This window comes from Centroberyx gerrardi, chromosome 18 (genome assembly GCF_048128805.1).
Source record: "Centroberyx gerrardi isolate f3 chromosome 18, fCenGer3.hap1.cur.20231027, whole genome shotgun sequence".
In the NCBI taxonomy this organism is placed as follows: Eukaryota; Metazoa; Chordata; class Actinopteri; order Beryciformes; family Berycidae; genus Centroberyx; species Centroberyx gerrardi.
The window spans coordinates 21,623,392-21,641,623 of record NC_136014.1 but is presented as its reverse complement, the minus strand read 5'-3'; the positions used below and the strand labels follow the sequence as shown (position 1 = coordinate 21,641,623).

The window sequence follows — 18,232 nt, the reverse complement described above, 5'->3', positions numbered from 1 at the left end:
TTTTGACTTGCAGTTTACAGGGAAATGTATACAAGTATGATCATAATAGCAGAACCATTGCACAATCCAGGTAGGTTTCATGTAGTTAGCCTCAGTGAAATTAATTGTCTCCTATTCAACATGCAACTGCTGACTGTCCCTTATCAGTTACTGTTGGTGAGCTGGTCAGTGCTGAACAGCCCGAGACTATGGAAACTGTCAATGAGGAAGTTCAGAGCGATTATCTAGATTTCCCCTGTTGTCCCATTACTCTTCCCTCTCCATCACCAATGCCCCGTGGGATCGTCCTTTTTTATTATGCAGGTGAAAGGTTTTACTTTGGCCGGTGAAAATTATTCTTGGCAGGTTCATTTTTTTAAGTTTACCAGCCCTTGGCACATGAAACAAAAAGTTAATATTGGACACTGTGGAAGACTTGTCTGTTTTCTGTCAGACACACATAATATATTATATATAACTTCTGACAGGCACAGCCATTATCTGCTCAAGGCTATAGGCTTTTTGTTTGCAGAAAAAAATAGATCTTTTGGCTGTAATATGTGGGACATGGTATAATAACCTGAATAATAGGCTGGAAATGAAATCATAATAGTGTTTAAATGTCCAGTCGCCCAAGCCTAGCTCCCAGGTGTGTGTAATGTGTGTCGCAGGGCGTTGCTAAAAAGTACACGTGTACCTATTATGCCCAGAGAACGAACCCTGGGTAAATAAAGGTAAAAAAAAAAAAAATCAGGATGGCAACAGTACTCTATTCTACTCCCTCTCTCTCACTTTCTCATTGTGACTCTCTGGCCTTCATATCAGCAACCTCACAGATAATTGGGAAGGAATGCAGTTATGAGTTTCCCCTTTACTGATAAAGTGTGTGTGTGTGTGTGTGTGTGTGAGTGAATGAGAAAGCTCAGAGAGTGAGTGATAGAGGGAGAGCGAGAGGAGCAGAGCGAGCACACTGACTGACTGTGTCTGCCTGGCAGTCAGCTCGCCTGCGTGGCCTTGAGTATTTCCTCTCTCTCTCTTCCTCTCTCTCTTCCTCTCACCCCCCCCATCCTCCCTCCCTCTCTCCTGCAGCACATCCCCCTGTCTGTCACTGGCTTATGTAAGGCCCGTATTGAAACAGACCCTTCACCAGGAAGCGCTGTGTGCGGACGGGGAAACAATAACCTGGGGGAAACAATAACCTGGAAGTCGCTTTCCCTTCGGCTGAACCCTGACCCAACGTTCAGACGGGAAGCGAGGAGGAATTTCGCCTTTCTTTACTCGCACGAGTTTGATGTCTTGACTTGAAAAATAAGCAAAAAAATTGGCAAGACAACATGCAAACATGTTTTATGACACCACTTGACACAAGAGAAAGCAGCCTGGCTGACAGACGCAGCTGTTATGTTTAGTGATTTTGGTTGACATCTTTCTTGACTTCTTTTTTTTATAGGTGGGAAATGTTAAGACAAGATTACTTGAAACTCTGCTTCATCATGTGAAATGTTGAAGCAAATGTTTTTTTTTTAAATGTTTTTTTTCTATCATGTTTGCTTTTTAAACTTTTTATGACAGGCTTGGCAGCCAGCATGACCTTTGTCTGCTTTGGGAAATCTAGCATTTATAAACTTTTTGTGCAGATGTCAGTATTATTGGTCAGAATTACCCAATGGATATTTTCCCTGCTGTGAATACTAGGTGGGTAGAGAAAGTTGCTTGAAGCTGATTGGCTTTTGCTTTACGGTGTCAGGCAAATTTCAAGTAAAAAACTTGTGAAAACAGGTAAACAGAACTCTTTGCCTCAGTTTGCTCCGCCGAACAAAACTGTCCATCTCAATCAAATTATTTAAAATTATTAAATAGGTTCGGCATGATCGTCCCAATGAATGGTTTAATCTCATTGCACAACAGTTCAGTGGTGGCTTTGGAAATGATGAAAAGTGGTCTGTAAAATATCTGTCCACCGTGACTTCCCAGACTCGCTGTTGCTCCCGTGTGTAAGATGCCCGTTGTGGTTGTATGGCCATGAGTTGGTGCATTAGAGCAGTGGTTCTCAACGTGGGGTCCGGGGACCACCAGGGGTCCTTGAGGGAGTTCCAGGGGGTCCCCAGCAAATTGATGAATTGTTAAACTTCACCATTTCATTTACAAGAAGTTAGAGAATGTAGAAGAATGACTATTTTGATCATAGTTTCACTGTTATCTCTCTACCTACAATACAGATAGTCATGGAATTCTGGACAAAATCATATCTAACAGTAAAAATATTCTCAGATTTGGGTCCGAGAGACAAAATCTCATCAATAAGGGGTCCGTAGCTCTAATGTGGACTAAACTAGGGGTCCTTGATATGAAAAAGGTTGAGAATCACTGCATTAGAGTATTTGCCAAGTGCAGTTTTTTTGTTTTCAGTTTCGAATCAAGGCATGATATAGGCCTATGGCCAACATTTGCTGACACTAAAGAACGATAACAACTTGTCCATTATGAATCAGTTCTTGAAATATTGATTCCATTTTCCTGATAGATGTTTTTTTTCTCTGACATTCAGGAAGTGTATTTATTTACTTCAACCCTGCTGATGGAAACGCATCACATGACATGACATTTCTAAAGTTTGTGTAAATCATATGCAGAGCCTGAATCCAACGGAAATGAATGCCTAAAACCGTTGAATGGACGACTTGACTTGACTGGACCTGCTATTCCCTGGCTGCGTGAATTTCTCACTTAAATATTGTTCACTGTCATGACCAATTTGTCATCAGGAACTGAGTCAAGCTCTTCACTCAGGAAACCTAAATGAGTGTTCCACCGTGTGAGCATGGTAAATTGACACCAAGGGGAGAAGAAAGAAACAAAGATAAATTGTACTCCTGATAGGAACATGACTGGGCATGGTAGAGGTATGCTGGAGAAAACACACACACACACACACACACACACACACACACACGCACACGCTGGCTTCATATGGGCAGTAATACTTCATTTAGCCTACCTCAACATGTTTCCTTTGTGATTAGACTAAGCGAGTTCTAAATGTTAATTGAATACATTTAGATCCTCCTTAGGAAGACCAATGCTCTACAAAACATTCAAGTATGTTTGACATGTGAAGGGCTGGGAATTGTTTGAAAGTTTTCTGTACTGGTACCTTGAAATTGCTACCAAAACAATACTTTTTTCGATATCTATGTTAAAGATATCGGTAGGTAATGCAGTAACCTAAATCTTTTTGGCTGTCATTTTTGAATTTTGCCATAAGCTTTCGCATCAAAAAGAAAAAAACATTTGAACTCTTAAATGTGAAGAGTGATTTATTCATTTATTTATTCTTTGTTCATAAGGGAATTTTACAGCATTAAAGTAAATCAAACTTTGGATTGATAAAAACTGATTGAAAAACAGATTCAAGGCCTTATTATAACTGTTTAATAGCTTATATTTTAAATATTTAATAACTGTGAATAATACTTAACATTTAGGCTAGAACTATTTCAACTATATCAAGTGCTAGTATATTTATACACACATTGTGTGTACTAAGCGCCTCATTAAGTTTGAGTTATTTTTATGTCACAAATATTGCACCGTGCCTGTCACTGTCAATTTGAGCTATAACGAGACCTTGGACCAGTTCTGCGACATTCTGTACTTAACCTTCAACCAAGAGATAAAGGTGTAGTGACCTTTGGATAAGTTTGTTTTTCCTGCTTGTGGCTTTGTAGTTACCTAGTGAGCCAATTAGCAGTCACTGTAGGTTTTAGGACAGGTATGGTTATTGGGTGAAAGATGATTAACCATTAAAGTACCAGCAGTACTGTCATGATACTGTCGGTAGCCAGGCAGGAGTCCAAAGTAAACGGTCTGTGACACGTTCTGGACCCCGAAACGTAAGAGTTGTTGGCCCAAGGAAGTTTTTTGGTTGAATGTAGAATGGCAATGGAGCCCTTTGCTTATGGATTGCCATTAACCTTTGGACTCTCTCCCTTATTCTCTTGTACTATTGTATTTCTACCACAACTGTTGGATGATAAAGCCCCATTGCAAGCAGGAGGCCTCTCAATCACTGTTGCTAGACAGCTTGATTTTAGTCCTGGGAGCAGGAAAGCTTGTCACTTCCAATCAATCGGCAGTAGATGGAATATAATTGCCACTGACGTGACTGGCCTTCAACATGCTGCATCAGTGAGTGACCCGGCTTTTACTCGCTTTTTCCATTTTTATCCCCCCAGTATCCTCACTGTTTGGCTGATGCGTATCGAATAGTGAACTTACTCTTCAAGTAAGACTGCTGAAAGCCTTGTTGAGATCAAGTTTGTGCTGAAAGTGCCAAGAGGCTAGCTGAGATGACGTGTGATGCATGAACAATTGCATGCTTACAAACACACACACACACATATACACACACACACACACACACACACACACACACACACACACACACACACACACACACACACACACACACACACACGCACTTGAGTAACTGAGATACAGTGACCACAGAAAGCGAGAGCGCGGGGTGCTCATGGCCTGCAGCCAGTCTGCCCGCTTGAGCCGTCCTCTTAAGAAGTGCCACGGAACGAATCCTCTGGCTTTTCATCATCTCTTCTCTCTCTCTCTCTCTCTCTCTCTCTCTCTCTCTCTCTCTCTCTCTCTCTCTCTCTCTCTCTCTCTCTCTCTCTCTCTGTCTCTCTCTGTCTCTCTCTGTCTCTCTCTCTCTCTCTCTCTCTCTCTCTCTCTCTCTCTCTCTCGTTCTCTCTCTGTCTCTGCTGCAGCAAATATGTCAGGAATCTTCAGCTGCCTCTCCCTAAGGCCTAGGTGTTATGCCACGCTGTTAATGTCTTACTCCAAACGGTGTGTGTTTGTGTGTGTGATTGAGAGATAGCAGATCTCTTTGCGTGTGCGTGCTTGTGTATTCCTTTCTTTTTTCCCCCCTTTCTATCTTTATGTATCACTTGAAGCTTAAAATGTAGCCACAACCCAACCCCCTGGCAATTTCACCACCCAACCATACATTCACATAGCAAGCAACTCGAGAAACCAGTCACCATGAGTCCATTTATATCCCATGATATGATCCACATCAGCCACAGTTACCCTTGTTTCCCCTTTGTTGATGTGGAAGAGCTGGTGGCAGCTAACCTTTTGGGCCACGTCTCCTCTCAGCAGCCACATATACACTACTGTTGCTATATGTCCCTTGTCCCTTAAATTAGCAAGTGTGGTTGCTAGCAGTCTGAAGATGAAGTAAATCTCTTTTAAATGCCAGAGAAACCCTTTAGTCTCACTGTACTGTCTCATCAGTCAGACACTGCTCTTGTTTTGTCACTGTGTCATTCAGTCAAACAGCACAGTGTTTAGGCTAGTGGCTGAAAACGTTTTTAGTCATTTCATATCTCATTTCATATCTCATTTCCTCTCCCTCCCGTACGATTTTCACGCAGTCATGCAGCAGTCTCATCATCCGGTTGACAACACATCGTTTAGTGGACGGAGCTTTTAGCCGTTGCTCTCAGCGTTTTGGCCTATTTCTGCACTTACACTAGCAGAGCAACTCTTGCAGTGTGGCTGTTGTTTTCTAAAGTTAGGCCCTATGTTTTCAGTATTTGGAAGTCGTGGATAGAATCGTGGAATCTCTGTTTAAAAATGGTGCTCAGATATAAGCTCTGTCTGGATTGGGTTGGTGTTACAGGACAATGTGGATGATGTAATCCTTTTCATTGTACTATATGAGTGACTTCACTGAGTGATCCATATGGGAAAAGATTACTACAATATTATCCTTCCAAATTACTGAGCAGTTGTTACATTCAGAAATATGTCACACTCGCACACTATAGTTCCAGCTTCAACTTTACTAGAATTGACATGGGAGTTGATGGAAAAACAGAAGTATTATAACTCCCATGGGGATGCATGGCTCATAAAAATCACAAATGTTCTGCAAAATCATTAGCCTACACCGGTGAAATTACATTACCTGACCTCCTTCAGTAAAATTAATTATGGACAGCGCTATAAATACCCTGGATTTGTGAGGTTCCAGGGTGTACAAAAGCGAAAACGTTTGAAACATAGCCTATTTAAATAACATGGTAACATCTTATTAGCAGAGCTGCGTTTGTGGGACGCTATGTAGATGTTCTCTGTGTGCATGTGCTTCCGTATAGGCTATATCAGATTAAATTATTAATATATCAGACTAAAAACAGTTTATTTCCTTCCTTATTCAGTCAGATGGGAGCTGAACATGAGCTTGACAGCTTGTTTGGTGGGTGATTTCAGCTTCTCCTCAGAAGACGGTGTATTATTGGATGCAAAACTGTTCTGAAAATCAGTAACCATGAATGGTGCACAGACCTAGAGTGTGTGTGACACTAGTAACACGGCCTTGAGCATCCTATTGTACTGCTGTGTAATCTGGTCCATGATGTAGGCCATGTCTGAGTGACTTGAGCAGACCTACTGACCCATATCCACACTGGCACGTTAACACACTGCCAGTCGTACAGTCAGGCAGCTACAGGACAGCTAACTCCCCGCCTTGACACTGGAAATGCATTTGGCAAATGAATAATGTGGAGATCTATGCGTTGCTGACTTTGCATGTACATTTTAACATTTTACAGTTAAAGAGCTTCGTTCCAAAAATGAGATATCCACCATTTTAAAAAAATGACACCCGCTGTCCCATATCCACTGCTGGCATGAAAGTTTAGGTTCGGTTAGTATTGAATTTAGCAATCCTCTTAAGACATTTGCCCATACAGTAGTTCATTTTTTTGAGGACAGAATCAATATATTTTTCAAATATTGCCTGATATTGCAAAATCTTTCCAAAATGGATATATATATATATATATATAGCTTTTTGGAATGAAACTCTTCAATTGTAGTCTGTTAGCTTGACGACATTCATTCAGTCAATTAGCGACTTAATAATAATCCATAATAAGCTTTATTTTCTAGATCACCATCAGTACAAGCAGCCAATCCATGACTTGCAGCGACATCACTCTTCCGTTGACACCGCCATATTGACTCCCACATTGACTCCCAAAACAAACATTCACAGTTAGAGAATGTGCCTGTCATTGCTATTTTATTACATAACACACTTTAGCTGCTGGGTACCAATTAAAATGCCTTTTAATATGTTGTGCTGTTGGTTGTAATAATCGTGTCAGGATGGAGGGAGTGAAGTTTCATCATTTTCCCACTGATAAAGAGAGAGTAGCAACAATTTATACAAGTAACCTTACCTTATCTGTCCAAACAACTTTTTCTCTTGACGATGAAATACTTTTGGACTGTTCATCCATCCTGAATTCAAATACCGAAATGCATCGGTACTTTTGTATGTCTCAAGGGTTTAACCTGAATATGTAGAGGGATTGTGAATAAGATAGCGCTATGTACATACCATGAAACGGCAGATTGGTGAGTTTATCTGTATGTTTTAGTGGTGTCAGCGCAGAGAAAGGGTCAAATCCTACAAGGACTTCGTTCTGTTTTAGATATCTTTCCTTCTCTTCTGAAGTCAGGTGAGATGTTTGCTTGTTCATGGTTGCCTGTTGTATAGTCTGTGGTTCAGTCAGTATGGCGAGGTCAACAAAACGCTAACGTCACTGCAAGTCATGGGTAGTGAGGAGTGCCAGGGTCCAAGCCACAGCATCCTGACAATATCACTGACGATTGAATTATCTTATAAGAGAGAAATGCTAAGAAGATAAATGCGAATAAGAGCTAGGGAGAGGCATTACAGAAAACACATTAAGTGTGTTTGTGTGCTTATGCCCCTCATTGATTGTTTTTTACTCTTGCACTTATCATAAGCTGGATAGGAGTGTCTGCTAAATGTATAAAATATAAATGTCAGAGATTGTTGCGGTTATTGTGCCTCCATTAGTGTTTTTAATGCTGTTTCTTGGGTAGGGATGTGTGTGTGTGCGTTTTCTTTTATTTATTTATTTTTTTAGCCTTGTGTTCCCCTTTGTGTGTATCCCGCGGACATTGTTGTGTTATTTCATTAACCCGGCGGCCTGTTAAATATCTGAGCCCAGTCCTGATCCAGGAGCATGGGCCTCCACTGACACCATATGCTGTGTGTGTGTGTGTGTGTGTGTGTGTGTGCATTTTCACCCTGTGTTTTTATGGAGACTGTAAGACTGAAAGGAATGCAAGAGTAGGAAATGGAAAAATCAGAGGCAGCGTACACATCATCCACTACATCATCATTTCTTAAACTATTTGTCAGGACCCAAGAAAGGGTTGTGTTTTTGGTGGGTGACCAGAATACTGGTATGTTTGAATAATATGGGATATTTTATTGAGATTTTAGTGACACTAGATGTACTCACTTTGGCTGGAAAAGCTTAAGAATGGACCAGTATTGAGAATAACAGTCGTCTTTTATTATAGTATAGGCACTGGAGCTGTGCCTGGGATAGCGGCCAGGACTGGATGAAGGAAGTAATTCTCCAACCTCCACATTTACAAAAACTCCAGGGTAAACACTGATTTAAGGCCCTTGTGTGATTCAATCCTGGCTTGTTGTAGCTCAGGGGCACATTTAGTTGTTTCCTTTCTTTCCCTTTCCTTTTCTCAATTCCAAGCAGTCATTCCTTCACTTTCATTTCTTAAGAAAAGTGGACGTTTTTCCCTCCGGACCGCTTGATATGTCAGTAGGACAATTACAGCCAGAAATCCCCTGCTCTTGCCTGACCGTACCGAGAGTTTGGCAGGAAGTTTGCGTGTGCTTCATTCACACACACACACACAAACCACCTGTGTGCTGCCTGTTTGCGGCTGTGTTAAATGTATTTAGCAAGGCATTTCCTCTGAGGAACAAACCAAGGGGACTTTGTCCACCCTCCCAGCGCTGGTATTTCACAGGCCAACACCTATCATTCACTGCTACAACACGGAGCAGTTTTTCCACCTACGCTCATTCAGTAGCAGTGGAATAATCGCCCTGACTGATAGATAAGTGTAAAGACAATCACAGGTCATCTTTTGGGTTTATTGCTCACCCCCACACAAATATAGAAGAGCCATTTTTAAGCCACAACCGGTTCTTAAATTGATAGAGGAAATAGATCTGGGAGCAAATCCTGCTTCCGGCACAGATTCTTACCTCGAATTCGCACCAAAAATTCACAAGGAAACACAGAGGAACGCATAGTTGAGCCAGACCAGTCGCCTACATCAATGTTTTCAATCTTTCTACAACTCAGACACATTTAGTCATTTTTCTCTTTCCATGGGACCCAGGCTCACATATCACAACTCTGGTATTGATCAGATTACTATACAGTCTTGGGAGCAGTTTTTTATTTTCCTCAGATGCTATTTCGAAACAATCCAGTCTTCAAAATTTGGCTGCGATGACAACTTTGTCGCTTATTCGCCTCAACAGATCTAGTGTGGGTTAACCTGGGGTGGTGGGCGCCTAAATGTTAGACAAGCCGGCTTGTGACAGGAAGATTGCCAGTTTGAATGCCTGAACTGACAGTGAATCAGTCTGGTGGAAGAAAGCAAACGCCCTCCTTACTCTAAAAACTACCATTAAGACACACTTGTGCAGTGATTGTAGACTAGTGGTCTTCAACCATATGCAGGTTTTCATTCCACTCAAACAGCTGATTTCACTGATTCGTCTCTGGTTGAAGCTGTGCTAATCTGTGAAATCACCCGTGTATATGGTAAGTGTTTTTTGGGGCTAAACAACAAGGTTATGTAAATTAGTTTTATGTTTTTTCCTGCTAGAGGGGGGCAATTTATCTGTAGATAAGGGCCACTTCTCAATGAATTTGGGGGAATTGTTATTAAAAAATAATAACATCAAGTGCTTCACAAGCATGCAAAAGAAAAGTTTAACATAAATAAAATGAAAATAAATCTAAACAAAATAATAAAACAAATGATTGTGTTTTCATTGGTTTGTGTTGTATGTCTAGTTATTGTGATTTTGTCTCCCGTCGATGACTACAATGGAAATGTGTTTTTAAGTAACACTATCCTCTACGGTTAGATACACATGAATGTTTTTTATTATCACGTATTTTTCAGTTTCCCAGATCAAATCAAATCAAATCAAATGGAAGAAACACGAGATCAAAAGTGGGCAAAATCCCAAACATATAAAAACGAGTCCACACAAGTGTGTTTCAAGAAGTGATTTAAGAGATGATGCTGATTTAGCAAGCCCAAGTTCCTCAGGCAGGACGTACTTGTGTGATGCCTCCAGGCGCTGCAGTCTGTGGTTGCAGAAAGTCCCTCCGCTTCACATCCACTCGTCTGGAAGAAAAGAGCCGTCCTGTGTATTGAGTTCACTCAGCAGGGTGTGAGGAAGGACCCAGCTAGCTCCTTGTCTGCCAGCCTTGTGGTTTGTTTACTAGAGCTGACCATATCTCTTCCTGTGGTTGCATGGACAGATAGACAGAAATTACTGTCTGGGGCCTTGGCTGAGTTGTTTGTGTGTGTCTTTGCATGTGTGGCGCTGTGTCTCTGTGTTGTTCCTGTGACCTTAGCTTGACTGTGTGTGTTTGCTTCTGTTAATGTGTGTGTGTGTGTGTGTTTGTGCGCCTCTGTGTGTGTGTCTAGCCAGTCTGGTGGTAGTAGTTTGCAGCGCTTGGAGCAGACTGGTGTATAAGCAGCAGTGGAAGAGCCTTATCTACAGTGTATCTGCAGTGTTTGCGGGCCAGAGAATGGGCACAGAGGGAGTTCAGGGTTTTTGACAGAGAATAAGAGTGTAGCTGCCAGGGCCGTAGTGATGCAGGGGCTGGAAAATGTTTGACCTAAACCAGTGGCTTCAAACCATGTGCCATGGAGGGCCGAGAGTATGCAGGCCTTCGTTCAAACCAAAGACTACAACCTGATTGTGCTAATCAGTGAAATCACCTGGTGACACAGCACAGCACTACTGGGATATACCTAAAATGAAATATCAGAAGAGAGAGTGGAATGTGGTAATAGGATATTCAATGGAATAAAAACAATGGATTTTTATTATTCTTTTTAAATTAACCTGAATTCCATTTTCCTCTTGTTGGAATATGCAAATGGAATACGGTACTTTTACCATTTGGGTTGTACCTTTCTGTAATTTGTAATCTAGCCTCATTGTGAATATTGTGATTCATATTGTGAATCGTGATAATATCTGAAAATATTGTGGTATGATATTCTGTCCATAGTGCCCATGCATACTCTTAGATGACAGATAATGTCTTCATTTGCAATACATCAAAGCACTGCTGTAGTCATGTGTTGCAAGTGATGTGATCATTTGTGAGGCTGTTAAACTCCAAGATAAAGTGTACCTCCACTAGTTAAAAAAGTTGAAAATGGATTTCAACAATATTCAATAAAATAATGAGATCCCTTGCTTTGAAAACTAAGTTAAGAAACGGCATGGCGTCTGGCCTGCAACTGGAATCACCCAATAAATGTCAGTTTTTCATTTTTGTTTCAGCGTAATTGGCTTCGTTGCATCACACTGAAGACAAGCCAACTCTTAGCCTTGTTCTGTGAGAGAGTTTGGATCTTTCACTGCAGAGTAAGACAGTGGAGCGGGCAGCTGGGCCATCGGGCAGCGAGTCGGCAGGGAAAAAAACGTATTGGCAGGCTCTCCACTCCGCTGCCCCCCTCTCCTTGAACCACTGGTCCTGTTATCCTCTTTTTAAAGTCTTAATGAGCGAGCGTTTGGATGTGGAGAGGAAAGCTGATCTGAGATCATTGGTCAGGGCCAATTTCTCCTTGGAGGCCGGCCCAGGCTGCTGTGGTCTTGGGCCAGCCTTGATGATGTCAGGAGGAGAGCAGGGCTACACACACATGTGCACAAAAGGACATACACACAGTACACACACACACACACACATACACACACACACACACACACACACACACACACCAACATTGACAACGATACAGCCAAATTTTGCAGTAGTTAAGCTTGCAGTGCTTGACCAGTGTGGTTTAGTGCTGAATGACTGTGCCCAAGCCAGCACCAAAGCCTTGCCAAAGGCTCTGTCACCTTCAGCCTTGAGGTATTTGTGTGTGTGTGTGTGTGTGTGTGTGTATGTGTGTGTTGGAGAGAGACAGACGGCAGTATTTCACAAAGTTTGCCAGTTTGCAGAGGCCTGGCCTAGGACATGTCTTTATTTTGCTGTTATGCTTTTATGTTAAACACTACTGTATGTGTGTGTGTGTGTGTGTGTGTCATGCGTGTGCTTGTGTGTCAGTGTTATGTCTGTGCTGCCTGCCTGTCTAGTCAAGCATGCCAACACCGTCTCTCTGGTATGAATCATGTGTTAGTGGGCCAGGCCAAGTAGTGGAATACCTCTCTACCAATCGTCCTGTACAGCCGGCTTATTTTTAGAGGCTGCTGAACCTGCTGCACTAGAAGCGATCAGGGAGGCAGGCAGTTAGTCTCTCTCGCCTCTTTCTGTATCTCTGTGTATCTTTCTCTCTCCAGCTGTCTCTTTTTCTGCATTGAATTGGATAATTAAGTGTATTTTAGGCCAATTAGAAGATTACGTCCTGTGTCTGCGTAAATGTTTTCGCCATGTCTGTTTGTTTGTCTACATCTTTCCTTCTTTTATCAAGTAAAAATACCAAACATTTACAGGTTACAGCTTTAAGAAATGCTAAGATTCACTTGTGTTTGTCCGTTTCACATCATTATAAAATGAATACTTTTGTTTTTTTTTTGGCTGCTGGAAGGACTGTGGTAACTTGTAATGGGCATTTGTCATTATTTTTGACATTTTATAGATGATGAATTGATTCATCGAAAAAATAATCAATAGATTAATCAATGATGAAAATAATCTTTAGTTGCAGTCTTACTCTCTACCAGGATGTCTAATTATAACCATTTGAGAATGAACCATTAAACATAAACCCGGAACACTCAAGACAAAAAAAGAAAACATGCAACCGGTAACAGTTTAGGTGTTATCCGGCATGTGAGATGTCGCAGTTCTCTGACTGCCTAATTTTAAACCTATCTAGTGTGAAGCAGTGTACTTAGACAAATGCTTAGACAAATTTCTTGCTTTTCATCCTACTTCTTACCTCATGTATACGTAACTACCTCATTGTACACTGTTCCAATGCACTGCTGGACACTTACCTTTCTTTTATACAGCTGTGACTGAGCTGTATGCCGTGCTGCCTAAATGCACATGACAGACTGCTGGATGTGTATGCTGGAGGGTGATATGTGTAGTTTACTGAGTAATATGTGTAGTTTACTGTCCTGTACATCCAATGTACTTGATAAATAAAATGATTCTGATTGCGGCTAGGTTGCTACAGTGTATTAACGTCTGTGCAGTGATGCTAACCTGCTGCCATGCTAACTGCCACAGTTTGCTAGATGATAGATAGTGGGACCTAAACTGGGATTATTTACACCACAGCAATTGAAGAAAAATAGCCAGTAGATGCTTGCACACTGAGGAAGGCCAATATGTCTGTGCTAAGCATGTTTTTATACTATGCCTTGATAAAATAGTGAAAAATAGAAAAACACAGACATGAAGTGAGTCTGCAGATTTTTTGAGTGTGGACCATTTTTCTTGTTTGATTGTCATTTTAGGCAAATAGCTCATGCAGGTCATTTTTGGGTCTGTGAATGAAGACCACTGTTGATTCATTGACCCAGACATTCATTCATCCTTAGAGCTGAGTCAATAGATGTTTTTTCACCATCAGCAGTACCATATTTAGTCTAGTTTTGTGAGATTTGATCTCCGCTCATTGTGATTTTCTGTGGTCTGTGAAATGCGTTTTTATGTGGGTCGTCTTATCACAGAAACTAAACAGAATGGGTCATGTGATAAATGTGTTTGTTAGCCTTTGTGCTTGATTGAGGCCCATTGTAGCACTGCTACTTTATCTCATAATTATAGATAAACATGAAAAAATGCATTTTGTTCCAACATATTTTTTTTTTTTTTTGGTCAGGCCAAATTGTGTTGAATTTACAATGTCTTTGCAGTTTTTTTTCTAGAAGTATGGGCATTCATCCAGCAGTAGCACCTACTAGCAGGGCAGGAAACGTTTTTGTCCCCAAATCCCTAAATTCACCGGCCACTTTCAGTATTTTGGCAACTAATTAGAGTTTTGGAATAGAACAGGACCTTCAAATGATGGTTGGTTACCTACCCAAGTGACAATCCTCCTGGCCACAGACAAAATTTACCACTATTTTGTACCAACATTATTCCACTGTTGCTGCAGAGTAAATACAGGAAGACACTGGGATTTCAGATGTAGGCTATGTGTCTTTGTGTGTCTGTTAGTGCAGTGCAACGTCTTTGGAGCTAAGCGACCAATGGTTGCTTACCTATTTTCTGTTAAATCAATCAGCAATAGCAGGTAGCAAAATTGATTTATGTGAAACTGTCAAGGATTATTACTTTAACCTGTGTGCTCAGCCAATGTTGTTAATTTTTGATACAAGACTAATCTTTTTGTCTTTTCTCTCATTGTGTTCCTTTTCGCCCCCTCCAAACCCTTTCTTTCCCTAAACGTCCTCATCTTTATCTCACCCTTGCGTCCTCTCTACCTCACTCTCCCTGTTCCCTCATTCCCTCTCTCTTCTTTGTTTTCTTCCTTCCTTCCTCAACCTGCCTTCATCTCGATCTCCTTAACTTTCTCCAACTGCCTCTCCCATCGTGCCACTGTCCCTTCTGTCTCCCTCCTGCTGTTGCCTCTTCCCCTCTCTTATTGCCTTCCTCTCTCTCTTTACTCCATTCCTTCCTCCTCTTGTCTCCCTCTTCCCCTCTGTCTGTTTTTCCGTCCTCATACTATCTGAGTAGAGGTTGTGGTGGAGTATGAGTACGAAGCGCTCCATGAGGACGAGCTGACTCTGCGGCTGGGCGACATCATCAAGAATGTACGGCACATCGAGGAGGAGGGATGGATGGAGGGAGACCTCAACGGAAAGAGGGGCCTCTTCCCCGACAACTTTGTCAAGGTGAGAGGGAACTGGAGGGGCGCAAGTCTGGCCTCTACAACAGGACTGAAGCAGGCAGGCTGAAAAAAAAACACAGCAAGACAGACAAACACATACAGACACACACTTGCGTTAAATGCCTCTATATAAAGCAATAAGTCACGAGAGGCTGTGGGTTACAGTGATTTTAGAGCTAAGAGTCGTTGTTAGGCAGGACGCGAAGTGGACTTGAGTTTACTTTTATGAAATGGTGGTAACACAACATAATAATAAAAAGCAATGCAAAGTTTCAATAAATCATTTAACTTTAACCGTAACAGTAATAATAATGATAATGATTAAATGTTATGCTTCCGCCAAGCAAAATTGTTCTGAGGCAGTTTTTGGTACGCACATCAATATTTAATTGTACAGTTATGCGGGCACATTTGTGTGTTTATCAAGTATTTTACAATGGCTTTAAAAGTGACTCAGCCCATCAGAACTGAGAACTCAAACCATCCATTTTATAACCTTACAAGGAACCTCGTCTTGAGCTAATCAGAAATTCATCGACCTCTGTGCTTAGCCCTTCAGTTAAATCCCTAGCTATTGCTAAATATTTGAATGCAATCTTAGTCAACTTGCCTGTTTAAATAAGATCACTGTACTCAGACTCCTTCTTTGAAACCCCCACTTTGTTATGCTCATTTTGTCATTTTGTCATGCCACTATCTTGAATTATAATGAAGTTAGCTTGTTTACGGAGCGGTGCTGACCCTGAACCACCTCCACTGAGGTCTTAATGTTGTTGTCAGTTCTTATGCCACTAGAGGTAATCCCATTGAAGCTATGAGGGTAACCGGGCCATAGCAAATCTATGGCCATTAGTGCCGGTAATAGACTATGGTAGATGTGGTCCAGTAACTGATTATTTGATTTAGATGGTTTTCAGATTCCCTCTCTTCAAACTTAAAGCTGGACATTAATAAATATGCATTCTGGAAAGAAATGAATGCTATTCCTTTGTTCACACAACGGCAAAATACAAAACGCAGCTGTAGAACCCTTCTCATTGCCAAGGGGATTGTGATGAACAAGAGATTCGACCATTCCATGTGCACTGAAGATCACGAGATTTTTCAGCATCTGGTTTGTCCCTGCAATGGTAGAAGGCAAAAGTGAGGAATATTCAAATTAGGTTACGATCATTCCCATGTTGAAAACAATGGACATCTGGTTTGTTGTGTGCTGCATACCAGAATGTAAATCCAGCACACATGCAAACTGACAAGTGTGCAAACAAAACTGGATGCTGGTTCACCCCATGTGGTGTAGAGGTCTTTTGACCTGTGCTTGTCTCATATGTTCGAATTGAACTAGTTTGGTCAGCTGTGTGGGCCATGAAACTGGATTGGTTGATGGTGGAACAATCCTCAGAAGTTATAGCCTAAAGCTCAACATGCATTGATATCAGACTTAATATCAATACCTAGACCTGTTTACAGTCGAGTATAAATCTAGCCTTGGGTTTCAGCCCTTGGCCTGCAAAGAGAGAGTCATGAGCCACTTTTCCACAGCAGGGCCACATGGGGTTTGCCAAGGAACTGGTAACACAGGATTGAAAGCACCGGTTGTTTCAGTTTGACACCATAGTGAGACTGTCAGGAATAATAAATCCTGCTCGTTCCCGCAGTGGAGCGGCTAATTAAATAATCTGGGTCACTTATGGTCTTATTTATTCTTTAGGAAAATGTTATCATTATGATGCTGCACAATTATGTCTAAAAAGATAATTCTAATTATTTTGCTAGATTTTGCATGATTACAATTATTAATCACAAGTGTTAGTCTTGATGTGGACCAAAAATATTTCACTGCACTTTTTGCATCTCATATCAACATCCTGTTACTTTAAACTACAGGGAATATTCTAATTGAAATTAAATGTCTGTCATGCCAATATGCTAATATTCTATGATTATAAATGTAAGAAACTCCAATTGTGACATATGATTACATGCAATTAATTGTGCAGCTTTAGACCGGTGGATACACATGAACGGTGGTATTAGTTGACTTGAGGCTTGGTTGTCTCCCGTCTCATATATGCTGCACTGTGAAATCTGCTGTTTCAGTGGAAGACACTTAAACAGCTAATGCACTGTGAAATGGAGTTGCTATAGTGCTGTTGGCCCTGTTTCTCACGCGTTCGTCTTCTCACGCGTTTGTCTTCTCACTTGTTCCTCTTCTCTTTTCTTTCTTCTCTTCTCTTCTCTTCTCCCTCATTTCCTTGCTGTCTTTTCTTTCTTGCTGTTTCACTCTGTCACTTGTTCTAGTGTAAATGCTGTTGTGATATTCCAGTCTACCTCACCCTCCCTTCCTTCCTTCCTTCCTTCCTTCCTTCCTTCCTTCACTCCCTTTTAGGGATGCAAATTTTCAGAAATTTCCTTAATCGATCGTCGGTCACGTTAATGACCAATTAATCGATTAATCATTATATAAAAAACAGCTTTTGACATAGAAAATAGAAAATAGAAAATGCGTGTTTTTACACCTGTCTTTAGGCCTACTCAACAAGTTACTCAACCAAGCATAATTCAAAAGAGTCGGGACCCCCGACAATGGACGTCAGTGTTTCCCACAGGCTGAAAATGTACTTTCTTTAGGGTTCATTACTTTAAATTGTCTTTACATTGTGTCCAACGGAACCCAACTGGTGGAATATGCAATGAAGTCTCTGCACTGCACTCATGTTAACTTTCTGAGTGTTGAGCAGCGTTAGAATTGTCCGATTGAAAAGTATCAAGTTACTCTTTACCGTTACAACACATGCGAGTTCGGAGAAATTGTGGAATTTTATATTTTTTTATGAACGTTTTCAGAACGGGAGACGGACTGTCAGGTTGAGTACAGAGCTACTGCATCGGCAAATGACAGACATGACGTGATGTGCACATTAGACGCATTACAGAGCGTTTTAGATCAATTTCTATACATTGATTAACTGTTTATGTTGTGCCGGCCGTGCCGATATTGTGACGCTGCCACAGTTTATGTATTGGAAACAATGGCACGACAATCTACTGGTTTATTTAAGAATAAGAGCGTATCTACGTGGTCAGGGATGAGTCCAGTGCGCAGCCTGGTGACAGTCAATCCATCTGCTGAAACACACGCTCCGGGGGAACAGCTGTCCCGGGTCACGAGGCACAAATAGTGTCAACTTCGCCAGCCGGGGGAATGCATTCTCTTTCATTGTCCTTGTAGAGGTGCTGTATTTCAACTTTGTATTACAAT

General features: G+C 41.3%; 1 protein-coding gene across 2 annotated transcripts in view; it reads left to right on the top strand.

Moving 5' to 3' along the window:
- Positions 1-18,232, top strand: part of cd2ap (CD2-associated protein) — a 67,955-nt gene that overhangs the window by 2,923 nt on the left and 46,800 nt on the right. For both annotated transcript variants that reach the window (XM_078289824.1, XM_078289825.1), the window contains exon 2: positions 14,817-14,974. In XM_078289824.1, coding sequence (XP_078145950.1) covers positions 14,817-14,974 — 158 coding nt within the window. The remainder of the gene's footprint in view (positions 1-14,816; positions 14,975-18,232) is intronic.